This window comes from Sinocyclocheilus anshuiensis, unplaced genomic scaffold, assembly GCF_001515605.1.
Source record: "Sinocyclocheilus anshuiensis isolate Anshui unplaced genomic scaffold, SAMN03320099.WGS_v1.1 scaffold1317, whole genome shotgun sequence".
NCBI lineage: Eukaryota > Metazoa > Chordata > Actinopteri > Cypriniformes > Cyprinidae > Sinocyclocheilus > Sinocyclocheilus anshuiensis.
In genome coordinates, this window is record NW_015551117.1 from 381311 (window position 1) to 405835 (window position 24525).

The following is a 24525-nucleotide window of genomic DNA, read 5'->3' on the forward strand; positions in this document are numbered from 1 at the left end:
AGATGAGAGAGAGAGAGAGAGAGAGAGAGAGAGAGAGAGAGATGCAGAGCAGAGCGTGTGCAGCAGGGCAACACGAGGAACAGTATTAAGAACCGCAGCTTTAGAACATTGATTTTGAAACTTGTGAATCCATAAGAATTGTTAGAAGACAGAATCACAATTTATATATAAATAGATGTTTTCGTGCACCCCTAGATTTAACAGCATGGCAACAACTCTTCCTCTTGCCTCGCCCCCTTTGTTGCGTGTTCCAGGGGGCGGGGTTTATCGGGAAGTAACTTGTTGTAGTCCCTACGAGCCGTTTTTGTAGGCATTAAACTGCCAGAATTTTAAAAGATATCTCCGTTTACATTGAACTTTCAGCGCCGCAACTTTGCTGATATTGTTTATGCTCAAACAGCAACATTACACACTAACTAATGTTAAAAAAAAGTGAAATCGCAATCAACCACCACTTTAAGACAAAAGAAAAGAAAAGAGCTAAGTGCTGGGTTCTATCATTTATTCTATAAATTATGCATTATACTCTTCACAGAATATAGTACAGTACTCGGCATAAATGAGTACACCCCTCTGAACAAATACAAAATACTTTTTTCTTAATGATCACCAAGATAATTAATGGAAAGATGGCAAAATTGATTTTTTTTAAACATATACAAAAAAAAAAAAAACAGAAAATATCATTAATATATGAAAAATAAGTAGATTAGTCAATGTTTGTTCAAATAAAGTGTCAAAAAAATTAGTACATCCTAGATTAAATTGAACAAACGTATCATATTCTAGTACTCAGTCCACCATACATTTATACTAGTATAAAGTACATAATAGTAGCATATAAAGTATACTACTCTGACCCTTCTTGGCATTGTGTACTAGTTCATGACAAAATGTAACATCCGTCCTGTTTAACTCCTGGAGGATGACCTTAAATGTCCTGGTCTTTGTTGCTCAACTGCCTCTGCAAAATCCCCTATGTTTGCTTAAGAGTGTTAGAGTTGGGTGAAATAATTGTCCACAGACGGTTTTTCACCTTGGGAGAATGTGTATAGTCATTGTTATGCTGAAAAAAAATGGCCAACTACGCAGGGAATGAGGAGACAGTAGCATCTTCCATTTCAAGTTTTTGAATTACATCACACGGTGTGTGAATTCATGACAGCATTGATAAAGAACAAGTCCCTCGCACCTTCAAGACTTATACATCCCTATATAAGAGCTTTACTACCATTGAACTTCACTGTGGGAACCAGTCACTTCTCGCTGCACTCCTCCCCTAGCAATGCCAATGCCATTTTGGATGCTGTTAGATCCAAAATGATTTACTTGGTCTCATGAGACCAGAGTATGGATTCCCACAAGACTATATTTTGTAAACATGGACCTTGAAAAAGACTAAAATTAGATTTTTTTTTGCTTTTGCTACAGTAGTTCTGGTATGGACAACAGCCATGTATGTCACTTCTGCACCTTAATGTGTAAGATGAAACAGGCACTCTTTTCATAGCTTTTGCAAGCTTTGAGACACTTGCTTGGAATTTCTCCTGCTCTTTTCCTAGCAAAATCACTTCTCATGAAATAAAAGCTTAAAATGAGGGCCTGGTTATTTCAGTGACCTCGTCACAAGTTCCTTGTTTTATCTCTGTGTTCCTTTCGTTCAAAGAAATAAGTCTCCTGTCAGTTTTCTCTCAACTGGTTTCATTGTTGTCAGCATTAAATCTGAGAACTCAGTGGGTTATGTAACACCTTTAATTGTGAAGAAATTACTTATTTATCTCTTGGTCAAATTTGCCTTTCTGTTTAAATAAAGAAATAATATACAAAACATACATTTAAAATAAAAATGTATTAGTTTTATTATGCAAGTTTCAGGTGGGTGTACTTATTTTTTAATCAACATTTTATCACTTTGATAAGAAAATCTTATTTTACTGAATAATTCTGAAATGCTTCTTTGGTAATTGATCAAGCAGACTTGCTTGAATATTATATCTCCAAATAATCCTAACGTCTTCTAAATAAAGAATAATTGATTAATTCCGAAAGGGGTGTACTCATTTATGCTGAGGAAGAATGTGAACCTTACTGAGGTGGCTATAGACAACCCAAAGATACCCAAGACAAAGGTTGGAAAACTCTGCTCTAAATTATGAAGGAAAAAAACGGACATCAAAAATTATATTCTGAGAGCTTGGAGACATATTACAGTAGGTTTATCTGTGTAGCAGAAATGTACCCATACCTGTTAATGACGGCTTGGTCTGACTCCAGTCTAAATACACGTGGCTTTGGGTTGCCATCCTGCGCCTTTGGGGTTACAGTTCCCACCTCCACGAAACCAAAGCCCAGTCTATAGAGGCCATCCACTGCCTCACAATGCTTGTCAAAGCCTGCTGCTAACCCAACTGGGTTCTGGAACTTTTGACCCATCACATGCACTTCCTGATGGAAATAAATGTGAAAATAAATTTTAATTTAAATTTCCCTTGAAAATAGAGAGTATCACGACGCTTGCATGTGCGTTCCTCTGCACGTAAACAAGGCTTAGCGCATGCATGTTCTACGTCAGCAGCATCACGCGCATGCATTGTTTAAAGGGGTCATATGATGCTGCTAAAAAGAACATTATTTTGTGTATTTGGTGTAATGAAATGTGTTTATGCGGTTTAAAGTTAAAAAAACACATTATATTCCACATACTGTACATTGTTTCTCCTCTATGCCCCGCCTTTTTGAAACGCGTCGATTTTTACAAAGCTCATCGGTCTGAAAAGGTGGTTTCATGAAAGCGAGGTGTGCTGTGATTGGCCAGCTATCCAATATGCACCAAGAGCTTGTAACACTCCAAAGCGAAAGGACAAATTGAAATCGCATCATATGATCCCTTTAAATGCAGAGGTACTCGTCTTGATAATGGAGAAGAATTGTTGAATAAAAGTCTTTTTTTTTTTTTCGATGCACACAAAAAGTATTCTCCCTCATTTGTAAAATTACGGTTGAACCACTGATGTCACATAGACTATTTTACCGATGTCCTTACTACCTTTCTGGGTCAGGGAACATTTCAGTTGCATTGCTGTCTATGCAGTGTCAGAAAGCTTGGATTTCATCAAAAATATATTCATTTGTGTTCCGAAGATGAACGAATGTCTTACGGGTGTGGAACGACATGAGGATGAGTAATTAATGACAATTTTCATTTTTGGGGGTGAACTAATCCTTTAAAACCAATAACGTCATCCTCTGCCTGGTAAGTCACAGAGGCTCTGGATTTAACACACTGACCAGTGAGGCTGGGTCCTTGTAGCTGTTGTAAGGCACAAGTCCAACACCAATCACCCGAACAGCCATGACATGAGCCGTCTCTGCTCCTACAAACCTCTGCAGCACAGGCATGAGAGCACTGGCATAGAAACGATCGTCTCCGGAGGCTGTGAGGTATCCCAGGAACAGGGCACTTCCACATCCTATGATCTTTAAGGCATCTTTCGCTTGTTTCTGCAAAGATCAAGAGAGGATACTTAAGCAACAAGAGACCACACTTTTTTTCTATCATCAAAAAGATAGTGACCCATTTTAAAAGAAACAATCCCAAGCACACACTCTAAACGTGCACTAAAGCTCAAAACTGAATATGTAGGCTCATCAAAAAATTTGCATATATTACAGGTTATGTAAGTATCCACTAAAACAAGATCTGAAAAACAGTCTTACCACCATAAAACCTTTACCTTTACAAAAATCCTAGGTCAGCACTATGGATGGATGGATGGACGGATCAATGGTGATATAATGACATGTAACGTTAATACCATAGTACTGAATGTCACCATATTCATATATTTTGTGATATTTCAATGTCAAAAATACCCAAGGTATTATCCCGGATTTTATTTTTATTTACTTCTTTTTGTGTGTAATGCATTTAAAGTTACCATAGCAATCAAATAAACTGAGACTTTTCTCCTGATTTCAGGGGATTACAGAGGGCTTACTGTAATTCTATATTCACACAAACTAGTAAAATCGGGAGCTGATTCAACGTAAGACGCAAAACAACAAAAAGTGCCACTTATTTATCTGTAAATGCATGCTCTGATTGATCTGGCGACACTTTAAAAAAACACAAAACTTTATCAGAAAAGCGATACATCGCTTATTCACCTTCAGTCGTCCCGCCATGAGTGTTGTGTAACACCAGCATCCAAACCACGTGTTCGCTGTTCACTTCCTGAACGAAATCTCGCGAGAATGAAGTAGAGGCGAGTCCCTGAGAGCGAAATTAATTTGAGATGTTTGTTATATAACACAGCTAAATGTGTGATACGAACAGTTAATTGAGTGGAATTACTGTAAATTTCAACAATGTTAATTTTGACCATTTTAAGCACAGTGTATGTTGCACTGGGTAAAAGAGAGACGTGTAATAGGCATATACGAATATAATATTTTAATAAAATATTTTATTACTCAATATATTTAGTACTAAAATTATATATTTTTCGAAGTATGAAAACGTTTCATGTTTTAGGACCAGAGAGTACTTCCATACCTTTTTTTATATTGTTCTACAGAATATATCAAAATTCCATAGAATTACCATATTGCCAAAGTACTGTTACAGTGTGCTTTTCCTTATTTTGCTATTATACAGTGTTTAGTAATTAGTAATCAACTTAAAATAAAATTTTTTGACTTAAAATCAAAATGTCTTTATGAACCCTTTAAAATGTAAAAATGAAAATCTAAAACAACTCTGCTAGGTTTATGATGTTAATAACTATGGAAATGCATCATCAATCTGTGAAAAGGATCCATATAGCAATTTATCACAAATATTTAACACACTGACCAGTGAGGCTGGGTCCTTGTAGCTGTTGTAAGGCACAAGTCCAACACCAATCACCCGAACAGCCATGACATGAGCCGTCTCTGCTCCTACAAACCTCTGCAGCACAGGCATGAGAGCACTGGCATAGAAACGATCGTCTCCGGAGGCTGTGAGGTATCCCAGGAACAGGGCACTTCCACATCCTATGATATACAGTGTTTAGTAATTATTAATCAACTTAAAATAAATTTTTTTTACTTAAAATCAAAATGTCTTTATTTCACAAATCTGTGATCATGGATAACAATGTATTGGAGGCTTTTGGAATGGAGAGTCTTGGTTTAAAGTCAGACTTTGCATGTATTTGAGTGCCTGCTCCCATTTTCCTAATGAAGTTAGTTCACATTCACTGTTTTCACAAAGTGAGATTTCAGATTTGCCTAAGATGTACGTAGGCTCCCTGTTTTTTAGTCCACACAAACTTTCCTAGACTGAAGGTTGCTTTTCAGCTATTATCAGTCATGGCTTTCTCAAAGCAAGTGCTTGTTTATTGTTGGATATCAATTTTTTTGATGCCACTTACAACTTGTAAGGATGAATCAGAAGAAAGTGGACACGAGAAAGATGATTATGGCAGGAGAATTCTGGAAATTCATGAGGGAATAGCGTATGAGTTTGTTCAGGAATTCATGCCATGGGCTGAAGCCCAAGAGAGCTGTGAAAAACAAGGGGGACATCTTCTGAGGGACTTGAATGTTGAGATTAAGGAGCTCGTACAAACCCAGTACACAGAAACTGGACCGTGGTGGGTCAGTCGGGAGTTGATGTATAAAAATTCCATCAGTCGTGAGTAAAGTTCACAGTTTTCTATCTGTAGATTGTCTATACTTCTTTGCCCTTACTATATAACAAGGAAAGTCAAACCTGTGCCTAAAATAGAAAGTACTGATAGATGGTGTTAAATGTAACAAGCTACATCTTGTCTCATGAGAGCTTTTGATTTAAGTTTTGGGTTACGCTTTAGTTTAGGGACCAATTCTCACTATTAACTAGTTGCTTATTAGCAATTAGTTTGTATTAGCCTACTTATAAAGCACTTTTTCTGCATGGCCATATTTTACATCTCTGCCCCATACCTAAACTGAACAGCTACCTTAATAAATATAAATATGCAGCAAATTATGAATTTATTAAGGCAAAAGTAGTAATAGTGAGAACCAAACTAAAGTATGACCAAGTTTGGTATTCCAATGACTTCCTGGAGTTTGTATGAAGGAATTAATTTGATTAGGCTGGGCAAACTGATGTTAATGCAGTATTTTAGCAGGCATCATGCTGTTCATAACATACTGCTTTGCTTAAAAATAAAGGTTCAATTAGTACCAATAAGGCCTGATGCTATATGTGACCCTGGACCACAAAACCAGTCATAAGGTCAATTTTTTTAAATTGAGGTTTATGCATCACCTGGAAGCTGAATACATAAGCTTTCTATTGATGTATGGTTTGTTATGATAGGACAATATTTGGCTGAGATACAACTATTTGAAAATCTGGAATCCGAGGGTGAAAAATCTAAATATTGAGAAAAATCGCCTATGAAGCTGTCCAAATGAAGTTCTTAGCGATGCATATTACTAAACAAAAATTAAGTTTTGTTATATTTACGGTAGGAAATTTAAAAAATATCTTCATGGAACATGATCTTTACTAATATTTTGGCATAAAATAAAAATCTATAATTTTGACCCATACAATGTATTTTTGGCTATTGCTGCCCTGTGCAACTTAAGACTGGTTTTGTGGTCCAGGGTCACAAATATCTTTAATCTCCAAAGAACCATGTAGTAATACAACTCAAGATAAATATTCTTTGCTAATCCCAAGGAGGTGTAAAGAGCAACTAAAGAACCTTATTTTCCCTAGAATTCTTACCTCAAGAGTTTATGGCAATGAAATAAATGACACTGTATCATTCATGGAGATTTTTTTATATATGTTTGGTTGTGTTTACAGGATTTGAACCTGTCTCATATTCCCCTGTTAAAAACGATGGCAATGTCAGTAAAGATCACTTAGCTTGCACCTATATGGTCAAAGATCCATTTCAGCTGGTGACCACACCCGACTGCAGCATGAGCTTTAGCTCCCTCTGCACGCGAGGTACAGAAACAAATCACAGACATAACATAAAACAACATTGTTTGATGATGTGAATCAGAATAACTGGACAGCACAGAAATGAGATTGCTTACTACATATTTTCTTTTAAATATGGAACAGAATGTAATGTAGTTATGCCGTTACAGTTTTAAATACACATCTGACATCAAGTGAAGCAAACAAAAGGAGCCGCAGAAGTCTTACTGACACATTGACGTCACTGGAAGACAGTATAGGAAACACTGTTGTGCTTTTGGAGGTTGGTGAGGTTATTCAGTAAAAGAATATAGTCCTATGTTTTATTTCCATAAAGTGGCCTCTTCAGAACTGTTTTATGAAAGCAGGCCTCAGAAAATAAAGGGGAAAAGGAAAGGTAGAGTTTGGGATAAGGGTATGAAAAAAGAACAAAGATCAATTTCATTGTAGAAATTAGTGATATACAAGACCACTCGGCATCTTGAGCTTGCTTGTTTCATTTGAACTGGTTTACGACTGTAAAGTTAACTACTTGATATTTCTATAATGGACTGTACAATAATCAAACATTGTGTGAATAATATCCTTAAATTAAAAAAATGGATGTAGGAAGAGTTTATGACATACAGAGTAAATTATAATCTCAACAACAATTCATGAACTCGTGATCATTTTAACCCTTCTTGTCAATCTTGCAGAATGCCAAAACAATGTTGAAGGATTTGGAGACAGCAACAGAAGTACTATCAAAGGAAAATAAGGTGATTCATGCATTATATTATACAAGATTAATTATGAATACATTACATTATTGCATATAGTAATTAATAATCAGGCTGAAGTATTTATTTATTTTTTCTGTTGGTCTAGCATATCAGATTTGTAACAGCCTTTCAAATTTTCAATAGTAGTGTAGAAATATTTTTCATTATACATACACTTTTAAAAACTATTTACCAAGCTTTTAATTTTCAATATCCTCATTTGTGCAAGCCAGCAATCTGCCATGCATACATAATCAACTAAAGTAAATGTAGTGACAACCCAGCATTGGCCCAATAGGGCAAAGAAGAGTTCATTTAGCTGGCCTGAAACTCTCTAACACTGGTCCTGGGCAAACATACCATCCTTATTGTTGATCCCTGCATAACACCAATGACAATATTCTCATTGCTTCGTAATCATTAAACCATCATTTTCAGCACGACACATTGATGTATCGATGTAGCTTGTTTTGTTGCAGAATCTGATTTTACCAAGTGCAACATGTTCCTGGATCAACATCTTTGTTGACCCTGGGACAACATTGTGATTAACCAATCAGATTTGAAGAACCAGTTTATAGTTTTTGTGACGTTTAGGCTTACAATCAGTGTTTGGTGCTTGTACATCAGTGTCATTCATCTATCATTTCCTCTGATTTTAGGGATTACTCATGGTTAAGGTTAGGTTTAGGTGTAGGGATATGGTCAAGACTACATTTTGGATTAAAATGTTGCTCCAGGGTCAACAAAATATGTTGACCTAGGAACACATCTAACTCTGCAAAATCTGGATGTGAGTAAATTGTTCTCTATTACTTCTTTATCGGATAGATCAAATACCTGCAAAACATATATGGTCACCTTCAAACGAGTGCTATAGTGAATCCAGTCCAGCTTGATGAAATTATGAACAGCACTGCGGCCATGCTTTTGTACTCACAAGAGTGTGAACCTGACAACATGGATGATGTAAGTCAAGTTGTCAAGTTATCAGTGGATCAAATGATTTTGAGGCTGATTATATCTCTAGACAAATGCTTTACATTGTTATAACTTTTCAACTGTGAATAGTTCTTTTTTTTTTAACAGCTTGAGGAACTCATCACTCTTGCCGGCCACATTTACGGAAAGGCTCTGGCTGATAACGTTAACATTGTCAAGGAGCTTCCAACAGGCACTATTTATGTCACAAGGTCATTATTAGTTGACTGATTACTGACCTATGTTATCATATGCAATGGTTCGTATTTAATGTATAGCTGTGTCTCCATAGGCAAGATTCAAGCACCCTGGGTGGAAAAACCATTGGCTCAATAGATGGAGGATTTTGCCAACTTCCATCTCTTACTGCAATGACTGGACAGCTGCCTACTGGGAATGTCAATGTGCAGGTTTGCTAACATCAAAGTCCCAAGTCATAAAATCAGCTACATATTTATTTTCAGAATGTAAATATGAATATTTTTTACAGTGGTCAGTCTAAAAACTAAATTAATTCCATTTACTTTCTTAATATAGCACATATTTCTGGTCTTATTGTGCTTGATTCATCAGTGCACATTATTCCAAAAGAGACAAAAAAAAGTCTTTCTTCATAATAATCCTGTAAATTGCTTTGCCTCTAACATTATTATTATTTTTTTTTTTTTGCTGACATGTTCAAGCAGTCTTATCATTTTTAACCCCTCTTCTGTCATATATAGACCATTATAGACCAATCATTTCACAGTCAAGATCATGCTTTAAAGCTGATAAAAACTTTATCATTACAGCTCTTCCAATTTAAAGAGAATCCATTGGAAACCAAGTCCAACGAAAGCATCACTGGAACAACTTACAGCTTTTCTTTGCAGAATGGAAGCTCTACACTCAAATTAGCAAATCTTCCACAGAACATTGAGGTGAAAGCAAATACGTAACTGAACTCATTTTGTTACTCATTAGTTAGAGAACCATATTGAGCTCACTTCATCAATTTCAAATATGTGAACCTTGAACACAGAAGCATTTGACTTGCTCTGTGAGATTTGTAAGGCACTATTCTCTGTAAAGCTGCTTTGAAACAATAAGCAGTGTGATAAGAGCGTTACAAATTTTTAATTGAATTAAGTAGCTACTGATGATTCTCTCTGTACAGATATATCTGCCTCGGCCTGAAGCCCCTGAGCCTGAAGTTGTAGATATAACCTGGAAACCAGGGTTTACTATCACCTCAACATTCAACATCTCAGACGTGAATATGACTTTGGTTGTTACAGCAATGCCAAATCGAAACGTAACTCTCCGTGTGACTTTGTACCCACCAGAGGAGGCAAACGCCACCTATTTGAATCAAAGCACTAATATAACCTACAAAGGTAAAGTTTGGAAAAGAAATGAATAAAATGAAAAGTTCACATGTATTATTCAAAGACTGTTGCTACTGTTAGTAAGAGATTAACCTTTCCCCTGCATTTTTTTTTTTTTTTGTGCAACAGACAATTATCGCTGGCTGATCACCCCTGAAATGACAAAGGGAATTGAGGGGGCCTGGAAGGTGGCGGTATTACCAACTGATTACTCCCCAAGTGAGTTGCTGACCTTTAAAGTCTCAGTTTTTGTAACCAAGTGCCTGTTTTGGGATACCAACCTTGGAGCCTGGAGTAGAGAGGGCTGCATGGTAAGACTCCATAATAGTAGCTCATTTAATAATGTACATTTAATATACAGTCTTTTCATGATGTTTGTGATATCATGTCTATCCAAAGGTTGGTCCCAATACAATGCCGAACCTAACTCACTGTTTGTGCAACCACACAACATTCTTTGGGAGCTCCTTCTTCGTGATGCCCAACCAAGTTGATTTGTCCCAGACGGCAGCTTTGTTTGCCACAGTAAATGAGAACTATATAGTGGTGGTTTTACTCAGCTGCTTCTTTGCCCTCTTTCTGGTGGTTGTAATGTGGGCCTGGTATGCAGACCGCAAAGCTCTCAGAACGGTACAGTATACTAACATTTACTCTCCTGCTTAACACACTCGTGGCTTGTTAAGGAAAGAGGTGCACTGACCAAACACAGAGTTTAAAACAGCTGACAAAATCCCAGTTACATTCATGGAGTGATGAAGCCATTTTTGGACATAAGGGGCCAGATTCACAAAAATCTTTCTTCTTAAAGTTGCTTCTTAAATGTTAAGAAGGTCCTTAAGATAACGATGTTCATAACCCAAAGAGCAATTATTTAAAACTTTGTATGTTTCTTCAAAAAAAAAAGTATCTCCAGAAAAAGATAAGAACATTAAGTATTTTTGTAAATAAAATAAAAGAAGAAGAAGAAAATGGTAGTTGAGAATGCTATTCTTAAGAATGTTTTGAATCCGGCCCCAGAATATGAAGATATTTCTTTTTCCTAATTGAGCTAACAAGTAAAATCACATTCCCCTTTTATTTAAAACAGCCACTGAAGTGCATTTCCAAGTAAAATATAATGGTCATTTGATCTTATGAAGAGAAGTTTCTTCAGTCACCACAACACCTAGTCTTTAACTTAAACCAGTATGCTTTACTTATGTCACAATAATCCTTGAAGACAAACTAGAATTAATTAGACTAGATGGTAAAATCATCTACAGGTAAAAGGTTTCAGGATTCTAGAACTACAAAGCGTTAGGACGTTTAAAAAAAATGGTATTAAATAGGTTGCTTTGTTTTGTGCATCAAAGTTACAGATGTTTGTTTACTGTGTCTTGATGTCATCAGGTAGTTTCAAAATCTAGGAAACAAGACACCACTTTTAAATAAATGTAAATTATTTTTTACTTTCACCAGAGTATGATTTTATCTAAATATGTTGACACATAGCAGAATTTCAATGCTAAACTGATTCCACTGCATCCATTGCCATTGATACACCAAGATCCTTGATAAATATGCCTGTAATGTGGTAAAATACCTGTGTCCACAGCGTAAGATGACACTGTTGGAGGACAACCATCCATGTGCCATGTACAACTACCTTGTGAATGTGCAAACAGGCCACAGAAGAGGGGCTGGCACCACTGCGAAGGTGATACACACTGTGTCTATATGCTTGTTTTCACTTGCCTATGTTTCGCAACTTTGATATGTTTAGAAGGCGCTTAATTTGAGTCTTTGTCTTTGTTAGGTTATGATGACCATCCAATTCAAAGAAGGGCAAAGTGAACATTACAGTTTGTCTGACCCTGAGAAGCCAGTGTTTGAGAGGGGAGGGGTGGATGTGTTCCTGCTCAGTATGCCCTTCTCTCTTGGAGAACTGCAGAGCATTGACATATCGCATGACAACTCAGGTGGAAGCCCTGACTGGTAGGTTGAATAAGCTTTTGCATGCTTTTCGTATTTTTGCATAGCAAGGCAGAAACAGAGTACACTTTAAAATGAGGCGTATGTTGTGTTGTTTACTATTCCTTTTTAATCTTAACAATTAAATTCACAAACATGTGCATGAATAAAACACAATAATTTGCATTTAAAATAACTCCATAATAAATAAACACATTTAAAGATAGAAGAGTATGGTTTTTCCAAACATGTGTTGAAACTTGAAATCTATTGAAGCTACAATGGTACTTTGAATTAAAGGTCAAACCATCAGAGTTTGTGACACGTGATAGCTCTTGAAAGCTCTCCATATCCTTTATCTGATAATGTAAGACTAGCTGTTGATCAAAGAATGATTTCATTAAAGAAGGTCCAAATGCTAATTTCACTTTCAAAATTCTTCCTTGATCTATGGCAGAGGTGTCCAATCCTGTGAGTCTTTAGCGTCAATCCTACTCAAACACAACTGGACCATCTAATCAAAGTCTTTAACATTACTAGAAACATCTAAGCAAGTGTGTTTGGGAAGGTTGCATAACACTGTCCCTCCAGGAGCAGGACTGGACACCCCTGAACTATGAAGTGATGGGTGAAAGAAGTAAGCGTTTGAATGAATTAGGTTGCATATGTCTCACATCACAAAATGTTCCATCAGGTACTTGGACAGAATCATGGTGCAGGATTTACAGACGCAGGAGGTCACACACTTTCTGTGCTCCACCTGGCTGAGAGGTGAAATATGCAAGAGGACCTTCAACTCAGCTAACATGAATGAAGTTGCAAGCTTTGGGTAAAAACTTGAACTTACATTCTCAAAGAAACTACATCTAATTATTAAAGCTATACCTGCACTACCAGTCAAACGTTTGAACACGCGTTTGAATAGAAAGGTCGTCAAAATTATGAAATAGCATTATTGGAAGAATGGAAATGATGTAGTGACCAGCAAATCAAATGAATCAAATTAAAAGTACTTTTATCATTTCAACTTCTTCAAAGTAACCACTCTTTATCTTATTGCTCATTACACTCTGAACATTAGGTCAAGAATAATAATTGATAGTATTGTTTGGCTTCATTTAGATTTAGAAGATTTAGAACATTTTGATCTGACATGTAACTTACTTTTTGTTTATTGAACTGTTTTATGAAAATAATATATATCAGCACTATATTCAGTACAACATTTTCTATAAGCCTTTAAAACAACAAGAAACAGCCAAGCTTTAGAGAACTTCTTAAAGTGTTTTTCAATAATAATTTACCCTCCCTACCAACCCCCATCCCAGCAATATCTTCCAGACCCGGACATCTTCTGGCTTCCGGGATGAGCACATCTGGGTGTCAATCGTGGACCCCCCACGGCGCAGTCCTTTCACGCGTGTTCAGAGAGTGTCCTGCTGCATGTCTCTGCTGCTCTGCACCATGGCCATTAACATCATGTTCTGGAACCTTCCTGTTGATGAAGAGTCTCCTGTCCTTCTAAAGATAGGTCAGAAAACTTCCTTGTGGCATTTTTCATTTTCTAAAATTATGTAATGCACAAATGCGACGCCTCACTCTCAACACCACTCGGGTATTTTTATGCAATGTGTCATGTTTGAGAGTCATGCTTTGAGGGAGCATGTTTTGTTCAGTTGCTTATTCATTACACATAAGCATATAAATATAAAAAAAATAATGCATAATAATATTAGTTAGTCAAAACCTGCATGAATTTCCTTCTTCTGTTGAACACAAAAGAAGATTTTTTTGAACAATGTGGGTCCTAAAGAGCTGCTGTAGCCATTGACTTCCATAGTAATAGAATTTTCATTTTGGGCGAATTACCCCTAATAATAGTATTTACTTTAATAAATGTACACAAACTATTTTCTTGGATATTACAGGCTCTTTTGAACTGACATGGCAGGAGTTCATGGTAGCCATAGAGAGCGGCCTTTTCATGTTCCCCATCAACATCCTGATCATTACTATCTTCAGACACATCAAACCACGCATTCTCCTGAACAAAGGGAAGGCTGGCACCTCCAAGAAAACAACACCGGCTGCTGCTGTTTCTATGAACACTATCATAAAGGTTCTTGCAGAAGTAATTCCAAAGCATAATAATTGCTTTCTGCAATAATACACACTTGTGAGCAAAATGTTATATTATTGTAAGTGAATGTTCTGTTCCTACTCTTAGGAAACCGTAGGACTGTTAAATCATCTGAGCAAAAGCCCCAAAAACATGCTGGCTGCCAAAGAGATACGGCCTGAGACCAGTGGCGATCTTTTCTGGGCCCTGAATAAAGTGAATGACGTCCTTCAGATTACGCAAGGTTGCTTGATCAGTATTATTTCTTTTCTATGTGTTCTTAATATTTGGCATTATGTCAATGTCATTCATTAATGATACACATACTCAAAACAAATCAGTGTTATTTTAGTATCATTGAGATTCGATTACAGCTTTTATTAATATTTTGAATTAGTTTTTATTTTATGTTTTCCATTTTTATTTTAAAGTTTTATCAATTTTGGTGTGCCTTTGTCATTTTATTATTTTTTTAAATATGAAAAAAAAAATATGTATATAGTTTTATAACTAAAAAGTTTTAAAAGTTTAGTTAGTTGCTTTGTTAACTAACTAAAATAAATCAAGTTTAAGTATTTTTATTTCAAGTTGATTTTAATTCAAGTAATTTTGCAAAATTAAGGACTACAATGAAAATAAGTAGCTGTATTTTAAACTTTAAATATGTTCTTCTGTAATGTGACATAATGCTTAATATTAAGTAATCCTTCATCAGAAATATTTTTAAATGTTTTTTATTGTACGAAGACTCATCATAGCTCTGTTGTGTGTTCTCATTCAGTGGAAAATGTTGGTGATCCTCACTGGTCGTACTGCAGCCGCTTTGTGTTCTATTCACTGAGTCACATTTCTAACCTGCTGGAGCATGTGGGAGAAAAGGGCTTTTTCCTTAACGAGGAGCTTCGGCAGGCACGCGGGACAGTCGGTGTCCTGCTGAAGAAGGCTGAAATGGCTACTCTCCAGCACGCTTCCCAAAGGTCAGGACTGTCACCTCTGCAGATACTCCTATTGTACATGTATTAAAAAGATGATTCATTTTTACAAGAAACTCAAGACCTTTTAGGATCTCTTTGTCCTTCCATATTCTTTCTAATCTCACAATCTTTTTATTTTCTTCTCAACCTTTCTGATCGATTACTAGTCTGTATTTCACTATCAGTATCAATTCAACACCTCAACTGTTTAGTGGCTAGAGCTGGTTCTTTGAAATATACAATAATAAGCAGATGTTCTTCTTAGCAGAAATGCAAGAATCCTGTTTCTTCTATTAAAACAGATTTTGTTTTTGTTGTTGTTGTTCCAGCCAACCATCTGTGCAAGTACAGAAGAAGAAACAGGGTTGGTGGTTGCCTTGGTGGTTTCTCTTTATTGGTTGGTTCCTGCTTTTTGCCATGAGTGGTATTTCCACGTTCTTTACCCTGCTTTATGGCTTCCAGTATGGAAGGGAGTCTTCCATACAGTGGGTCATCACTCTTACATTATCTCTCGTCCAAAGCATCTTCATCTTGCAGCCCCTTAAGGTAAGAACCAGTGGGGTCTTCTTCTTAAGAGAAGAAAAGACTTTAAAGGAACACTCCACTATTTTTTAAAATAGGCTCATTTTCCGTAAGTACGAACGTCCCAGGAGGACTTGATTGTATAACTTCCGTCAGCATAACCAACGTGACCACCTGCTTGCACAGGGAGCATGCTGGGGACTATTTTCAGGCGCTGCGTAATATCATTGCGCCTGCTGCACCCATGGTACGGCAGCAAAGTTCCTTGATTATTACGCCGGAATGAGAGTATAGTTCCTAGCCATATCGGCCTAGAAAATCGCAACTTTTCATTTTCCGTCGGTCTTAGTACACGATGTAACTACAGAAGAGTCAAGTTTTAAATAGGAAAAATATAGAAACTCTTTGGTCATTTTTGAGCGAGATGCTAACGGTCTAATCAGATTCAATTATCTATGCTAAGCTACAGCTAAAAGTGCTACCGCCAGACCTGGAGATCGGCTGAATGGATTCGAAAATGGTAAAACTCAACTGTTTAACTCAAGGGGAGTTGGAAAATGTTCAAAAATAGTGGAGTGTTCTTTTAAGGAATAGCTCACCCAAAAATGACAAATGTCTGTCATTCTCTCCTGAAATAAAAAAAGGAACACTGAAGAATGTTCATACGCCAGTTTTTTTTTTTTTCACACAACAACAGCATACAGTGACCAAAGGCTGTCCAGACCAAAAAATGGTAAAATAGCACCATAAAAGCTTTGTGTGGAAAAACTTGTCAAAACGTAATCTCTGCCAGAGCGTAAAAATGCGTTGTGTCAGATTTTACATCAAGCATTAAGCATTTATGGTAAACTAAAGTATACTTTAATGTAATTTCTGTTGAAATATATTTACACAACACAATATTTGTAAATGATGAAGTTGGAATTTAGTACATTTAAAATATATTAATTAACCTCTAAATGTTGTAATGTTGAATAACGTACTACAGTTAAAAATTATAATCAAGTACTTTACATGTGCTTTAGTATGTTAGTCAATACATTAAAAAGTGTACTGCTTTAAAATGCAACAAAATATTATTCAAACATAATGCATTTTAAAGTAAAACTTTTAATTTGACATTATTACAAAGTGCACTTTTTAATAGTGTGTAAAGAAACAGTCATCTTTACATACTGTACACTTAAGTGGCCATTAATTTTATATAATAAAATGTATTATTCATTGTGATGGATATTATCTGCTATTAAAACACCCTTTTAAGATTTTAAGTACACTGCAAGTGCACATTCACTAAAATTAGGTGCATTTTTTAAAAGTGGTATGCTATTACTGCTTGAAAAAGAGCAGCTTGAACAATCTACAAAATGTCTCCTTTTGTTTGTTTTCTCAGAAGAAAGAAAGTCATACTGGTGTAGTATGAGTGATGTTGACTAGTAAATTACTAATGTGCTCTATCTTAAGTGCTGAGTAATGAGTATGAATGAGTGAATACATTATTTTGGGTGAACTATTCTTTTAAACAACAGTCTCAGTTCGCTCTCTATTTAATCTCACTGATGTCTAGGAGAAACAACTGAGATCTCATGTGTGATTTCTCCTCCTAACTGTTATGGGTGACAGGTGATATTTGTGGCGATCTTCTTTGCCATGATCCTGAGGCCAGTAGCTGTGGAGAACAGCGAGGAGGTTGAACTGCTCCTGCAGGGTGAGAACATGCACACCAAAAACCAAAAGAACTTTGTCTCTGCCAATATCAAACATTGATCTCATTAATGCTTTATTGGCATTTTACAGCGCAAAAGGGAAAATGTGAGGAATACGCCGGGAGGTCAATATCCTGATTACATCTCAAATTGTAAAGGAGGATGCTTGATTTGAGAAGTCATCAAACTCACACAATTTTATTCTAGATTTTGGTGTTGGGAACAGAAGATGCCATTTTCATGTCTATGCAAATGATTGGCGTCTCACTGTCTCTTGCAGATTATAATCCATTTGTGTAGGCAGACTTTATTTTTCATGTTTATATTTTAGTAATTATTACTATGTGTACAGATCTTTGTATCAACATCTAGCAACATATTATTGATTTAGTCTATACTGTTACAATAACAATGGTGTATAGTTTAGCACACTCAGGTTTTTCTTTACTTTTGTTTTCTGATCAAATCAGAAAAAAGGGTTTTCTAATAGATTATGGCAATAATGTCACTTAAAAAAACCGGTCAAATTGAGATTGGCACAAGGTTATTTTTAAGAATTACTGTCTAACGATACATGAACATATTTTCATTTTGGTGGGCAGTATCATTCTATACATTGCCATTTTTGGTTAATTTACTACAAGAGCAGATTCTCATTTCACTCACATTTTGGTAACTGTTCAGTAAATAGTACCGCTGTGTGTCTGCTGTAATTGTTGAGCTTTGCTTAATGTCATCTCAGTATGAGGGGTAGGTCAGTGTCAATGTTGAAACTATATTACATTAAAAAAACACTGAATATTCTCACTATTATGTCTCTGTTTAATTTATGTAATTTATAAATACTCTATAAAATGTATTTTAGTATAACTTCAATAAATAAATTATTTTCCAATGCATTTCAGTGTATCAATCAAAATATATTTGACATTCAGTGCAACTGTGATCAACATCATAGCGCAATTTTCAAATATACACTACTGTTCAACAGTTTTTGCTGCGTAATATTTTTGTAGAAAACATTAAGCATTTTTAACAATTAACAATTTAATAAATGTAAAAATGAATTAATTAATTATTAAATGAATGAATGAAGAAAATAAATAAAATGTAATGAGTCCTTGCGGAATAAAATTACTAAATTCTTCTTCATAAATAAATAAATAAACAAACAAAAGTAAGAAAGAAAGAAAAATCTTACCACAAATTTTTGAATGGTAGTGTATCACAAAACAAAAATAAAGCAGCAAAAACTGTTTTCAACACTTGTAAAAAATATTAAATATTTTTTGAGCATTGAAGACAGAAATCATGGCTGCTAAAAATTCTGTAATAGTTTAAAATATGACTGATTTTCTCTATATTTTGATCAAATAAATACCTCCCTGGTGAGCATAAGAGACTTATTTCTAAAAAAATAAATAAATACATGTTTGAAAAATAGTGATTACAAAAATAAGCATTTTTAACACAATTAACTACATAGTCTTGTTTTAATGGTTAGTTAAACAAAAAAATCAAATATGTCATCATGCACCACGTTATAGTTATCATATACAAAGACAAATACTCTTGCAAACTCATCATTTACTCATTTACATATGTTCTATCTGTAAAAATCATTATCTATAGATAATACTGTAGTTTCAGTGACTGACAATTGTGAAATGTTCTAAATCAGCTAGTAAACATTTAGCTGGTACTGGCAACACAAGACCAGGATTCATAGCTGAAGATACTTCCCCCACGTTCTCTACAGCGCACTATTTTTAGGAAGGTGTGTCATTGCCTCACTTGTACATCCACTCATTTCAGCCGCAGCCGTCACTGTGTTCTCTCACTGTGTCCTGCTTCAGGCCACATTTGTTAGCAGTCACATGCAGACGCTCTCTCACTATGCCTGGCCTCTGAAATCTCCTCTGGGTCTGTGTGTTTATACTTCACAGAGGTGAGATCCTGCAGGGACGCTCACAGGCAGTGGGTTTGTGTCCCGTGACCCTGTCTCTGTGCACCTCATCCTCCCCTCCTAACCAAAACGGGAGTGCTGGAGCTGTCCAAACTGCTCATTATCTAGCTTGTGAATGAATCGCCAAAATGCAGGCTCATTGATGTGCATGTGGCAATCTCAGCCCTTTTACAGAAGTTTATATGCCAAAATAACCCATGTCTCTCACAGTCCCTCAGATGAGAGTATTTGGTAAGGCTTGTGTGAAGAAATAATTATATTATACACAAAATATGACCTTGCAGTATAATTTATATAACAACACTGAAATATGTAATATCAATGCATTATTTTTCCCTATAATGAGAGCTGTGCTGGTCAAAAATGTTTTGTTCTACTTTGTTGACACTGACTAGATTAATGCTATTGTGTACCACACCGAGCTTTTTCAACAGTAGGTAAAAGTTTACTGAGAAAATCAATACATTTTACATGTGTAGCCTCACATGAAACCATTTTTAAAAGTTGTGAAGAGTATGACAATTCCACTGAGAATTAACTCGTCAGTTTTTTTGTTTTTTTTTAACAAGCCAAGTGCATATAGTATATATTACACGTTTGCACACATGGCAAAACACGTGCAATTTGCTTAATAGGATAAAAATTCAAACCTTGCGTGAACCATACACGTTTTCAGAGATCTTGCTGTTATGTGGGGGAAATCTCATTTGAGAGCAGAATAAAGCGATTGAGAAAAACAGTAATAGATTATTATTAGTTGTTACTTCACCCTCTAGTGGTTTTAAAATGTAAAAGCCGATGGAGCGCTATAACATCCCAAGTACAGCCAAACGCTTATTAAAAAAAAAATAATAATATATATATATATATATATATATATATATATATTCATTTATATGTATTCATGCTGTATTAATTAATGGAAAAACTTGTTATAGCAGTTTAGTAAAGTTCATGTTGCGGTATCTTTCGTTTGAAAAAATTAAGATTACTCGTTAAATGAATCATTACTTGGGTGAGAAGTATGTTATGAGCAAATAGACTTTATTACATGGCATCAGATATGTTTTCAATGCAAGCTAAAGTCAGTATCAAACATACCTAAACACTGCCAGATTTGTATTTGGGTGATTTGAGAAGAGAAAACACAAATTAGTGTTATAAAACCAAGTAGAAAGCAGCCAAAACAACACTTTCAACACTTGAGACATTGACACTTTAAACAGTCAAATCTTGCAACAAATAAGTCGATGATATATGATAAAAACCCCCACCAAGAAAGGAATAAGCATGTAAATACTTATTCAAATGTGGAGTTCATGGTACAAGCTGTCAGGAAAGTCACATTTCCCAGAGAAAGGTGTGGAACAGCAAGGCCACACAGCTTGAGATGTGGAAACTAAGGCAAATTCAGTCCAGAAACACACAAAGACAGGACTAGAAACAGGAGTGTTATTAACTGTAGACAAAAATACAAAGCCTTTCATTTTGAGTCAAGTTAAGACGGCTGACAGGAGTAACTACATTAAAAGAAAAAGTGGGAAATGCTTAACTTTAGGACACAGAGATGATTTGTTAAATGAGAGGCTGAAATAAAGCAATCATTTCTTCAATTCTGTGCTCAGCTCACCAAACCATCCCATCACAACGCATTCTGTCAATAACAAAAAGCCAGAGTCATTTTGCACAAACATTGTGATCCACTAACAATCCACGACATCATACAGTTGTTTGCAGGTTCATAGTTCATTGCACAACTCTGGGTGTAAATAATGGCAACAGGTTATACCTGCTTTTTCCTAGAGGAGTCATAGAGATTTCTGATTTGCTGGGGAAAAACTTAGACATTGTTTTTTTAAAGGGGGAAAGTTAACAAAATCTACAATATAAATATTCAATAGACATCTCAGGTGGTCATACAAGGCGCAGAGATTATTACACTACAGATGATTAACTAAATTTAGCTGTCAGCAAGGCCCTCTAAGCAAAGTGCTCATTCAAAGAGCAGGCGATTTGTCAACAGTCCATGTTACGTGAAAGTCTAAAATGAGCGTATAAATGTCTGCCACTGCCATTCACAAGTGTCTATACAGCATCCGATCCTTCATTGTGTTAAGTAACAAGTATTATATTACACCTCCACCAGAAGACCTGTGAGTATGTGAATATGGACAGGGTACGTTGGATTATTCTCATGTGGCAGCTGAGACGGATGTTCCGACTCCCAGATGTGCTCTCTGTAATTAGGTCTTCTTCTTGAGCTCTTCAAAGCGCCGTGACAGGTCGTCAAAGTCAATGTCGTCTGATGTGTTGGCGTTCGCTCCGAAGGAGGAGGCTGGGAGTGTGTCGGGAACAGACGGAAGTTCAGGAAGGGTAGAATTGTCATAGAACTGAGCAGACGGGGCTGGGCCTGGAGAGAAAACACAGCTTTTAGAAAGAAAAATATCATAATACAAGTGATAAAAAAATCATATTAGGACAGAGCACATACCTGGGATGACCTGGGAAGAATTAGAGGGTTTGACAGACAACTCATCGATCTTAAAAAAACACATGAAAACATGTTAACATCTCATACATACACGGCAACTACTGCAAATAATCTATAATGCTGTGCTGATACTGTGAAGGATTAGAATTATGAGACGTGCATTGTGAGTTAGAACAGACCACCGTAGTGAGTGAATGTACTTAATATTTGCACACCTGGGGTCTCATCTATAAAGGTGCGCACAGAACGATCCTAAACGTTAAAGTATAACAATTTCCACAATGTTCCTATAAAACTAAATTCTTAAACGTCCATACACACAAAGAAATTTAAACACTTGCTAAATGCATCACTTTATAAATTGCAGTTTACCTTAAATTCAAATGTAATATGAACAAGCAGATGATCGCAGCTGATCTACAGAACAGCCATAAATATCCCTATATCCTTGTTTTTTTGTTTTAGGAATTTATAGAATTCCAGGAAATTATATACAATTAATGAATTAATTGCAGTGACATAATTATCAAAAAACAGCTGCTAATTTTCACATATAATTTTAATGCATATTGTGATTGTCTGTGTATCTTTACATTTTCATAATCAATGCTGGATTATTTTAATTACTGATATATATGTGTACAAAAGAAGCTGTACACATGCTCTTCAATTGGCTATGCATAAAAATGCTTTTTGCAGTTTTTGCCTTTTTAAACTCAGAAATCCATGGAATTTAGGATTAAATCTGATCGTACTGTGTTTTATAAATGAGGCCCCTGTTGTCAATATGGTTTGTCAATAGGAAGGTTTCCTGTTGAGGATTTGTTGGGGTAAATGCTTCAAGGTGAATGTCACGAAAAGCAAAATCAAAAGAAAAAATATTGCATTTTTGTATAAAGACAATGAAACATTTTGTGTGATAATATTTTCATGACAATTCATATTTTTTCGTCTCATTTTTAATAATAATAATATAATGTATTACTGATCCAAACGAAATGCTTCAGTTTCTTTATGCAAAATACTACTTTTTTCTTTTCATTTTGCCAGACATGTTCTTGACAACCCATATGAGATTCACCTTTTCAATATATATTTGTGTGCACATTTTCACATATAGCATGTCTACTTAAATACTTAAAAGCACTTCCCCAAAAAAGCCATACACTTGGTGAAAGAGAGATCAGAATGTAGTGTTTTCGATCCTTTGCAGCCCGTAGCACATGCCTGTGGAGGCTCCCTGTGTGAGATCAGAAGACTGACAACAACAGAACAGGACTAACACAGCATGTGAACTGGAATAAACTACTCTTCCCTGCAAGGTGAACAGGTCGTCTCCGTCTGTCTGGAAGGGTGGGAGGAGTGATGATCACTTGCACTTACAGATTCATAGGTGGGTGGGCAGCTGGGCAGCTGTGGGGGCTGCCCTCCTCTCACTGGAGGCTGGAAGTTGCTAAAGCCATCATAGGTGCCAACAGAACCATTAAAGGGCTCCTGTAGCGGAAACGTTATTTTAAATGGATCTCATCTCACAGCCAAACAATCAGACTTCTTAGATTGGTCAAGTAAAATGAGTTAGTCAGTGGTTGGTCTTACAGCTCCTTTGGGCGGTGGGTAGTTGAAAGCTGTGGGCATGGGCATGGGCATTGGCATAGGCATGCCCACAGCGGGAGCCATAAACCCTCCTCCACCTCCTCCACCAGCTCCTGGCTTCTTGAAGTCGCTGTCCACATCAATCAGATGGGCCTCTTCACCCGGACACACCTCTGGCTGTGAATGATACAGATGAGGAAAGTTTGAGACAAATGCTGCTTGTTACGGTGACGCATTGCTGCCACACACATTTTTTTTCCACTCAATTATGTCGTAATAACGAGATATGTCGTTTTAACGACATCTTTTCTCGTTTTAAGAATAATAATTAATAACGACATATGTCATAAAAACGATGTTTTCCCATTATTATAGATATATGGTATATGTGAGCGAGCTAAGCGACTGTCCTCGCTGCTGTCGCCACAGTCTGACATAAACGAGGATCTGCACGCTGCTGAAATTATTGAAATACACTGTTTTAAATGTATTTTAATGTAATGGTTTTAATTGTAGCGGCATGTTTATTAGGATTAATCTCCAATCTGTCTACAATATAGTGCTATCCAATAACTGCACTCAGACCCATGACTCGTTTAGGCTATGATCAGATCAAAACGGTTATTTTTGAATAATCGACTCTGGGCTTAATATTTCTTTATTTGAATGACTGAAGTTTGATTTAACAACAAATCGAAATACGAACAAAAAAAAAAAGAAATAAAGAGATGTTCTAATAGGCTAATAATAATAATTATTATTATTATTTCGTTCTGTTTGGCAAACGGGCAAACGAAAATTAAGCTAGATTTTTCATGGGTAAACAAATGAGCTTATGCTTTAATATTTGTTTTACATGCGTGGGCAGCTTTGATACTTTAGTCTGATTATATATTAATTATGTATTAGTGATTATATATTATTAAATGATATCTTTAGCTGAATCAAGCCGCGCATCGCGTTCTTCTTATGGGTAAAATGCCAGGCTTTGCTTTATACTGAAGGAATAGGCTGCGCTGCGCCTGGGTGTGAGCACAAAATACAGATGAGCTCAGACGGGAAAGACTGTACAGAACCTCTTGTTGGATTTAGGCTACACGAATTAAATAAACACAAATT

The 24525-nt window shown here is 36.0% G+C and overlaps 3 protein-coding genes across 3 annotated transcripts in view; 1 reads left to right on the forward strand and 2 right to left on the reverse strand.

Moving 5' to 3' along the window:
• The window catches only part of dhodh (dihydroorotate dehydrogenase), a 10140-nt gene extending 5878 nt beyond the window's left edge, over positions 1 to 4262 (reverse strand). Inside the window, exons 1-3 of the mRNA XM_016453164.1 lie at positions 4168 to 4262; positions 3289 to 3501; positions 2246 to 2445 (exon numbers count right to left, since the gene is read on the reverse strand). Coding sequence (XP_016308650.1) covers positions 2246 to 2445; positions 3289 to 3501; positions 4168 to 4185 — 431 coding nt within the window. The 5' untranslated portion in view covers positions 4186 to 4262. The remainder of the gene's footprint in view (positions 1 to 2245; positions 2446 to 3288; positions 3502 to 4167) is intronic.
• Positions 4263 to 5355: 1093 nt separating this feature from the next.
• pkd1l3 (polycystic kidney disease 1-like 3) lies at positions 5356 to 18184 on the forward strand. The gene is made up of 21 exons (XM_016453148.1): positions 5356 to 5680; positions 6851 to 6997; positions 7144 to 7256; positions 7672 to 7734; positions 8569 to 8706; positions 8827 to 8930; positions 9011 to 9128; positions 9510 to 9638; positions 9875 to 10094; positions 10215 to 10396; positions 10485 to 10715; positions 11680 to 11781; positions 11881 to 12059; positions 12730 to 12864; positions 13364 to 13566; positions 13964 to 14154; positions 14263 to 14398; positions 14936 to 15131; positions 15458 to 15674; positions 17274 to 17358; positions 17448 to 18184. The coding sequence occupies exons 1-21, from the start codon at positions 5356 to 5358 to the stop codon at positions 17492 to 17494; spliced, it is 3261 nt and encodes a 1086-aa protein (XP_016308634.1). The 3' UTR covers positions 17495 to 18184.
• Positions 18185 to 20345: 2161 nt separating this feature from the next.
• ist1 (IST1 factor associated with ESCRT-III) overlaps positions 20346 to 24525 on the reverse strand; it is a 7973-nt gene continuing 3793 nt past the window's right edge. Inside the window, exons 6-9 of the mRNA XM_016453141.1 lie at positions 23410 to 23583; positions 23197 to 23307; positions 21814 to 21862; positions 20346 to 21732 (exon numbers count right to left, since the gene is read on the reverse strand). Coding sequence (XP_016308627.1) covers positions 21566 to 21732; positions 21814 to 21862; positions 23197 to 23307; positions 23410 to 23583 — 501 coding nt within the window. The 3' untranslated portion in view covers positions 20346 to 21565. The remainder of the gene's footprint in view (positions 21733 to 21813; positions 21863 to 23196; positions 23308 to 23409; positions 23584 to 24525) is intronic.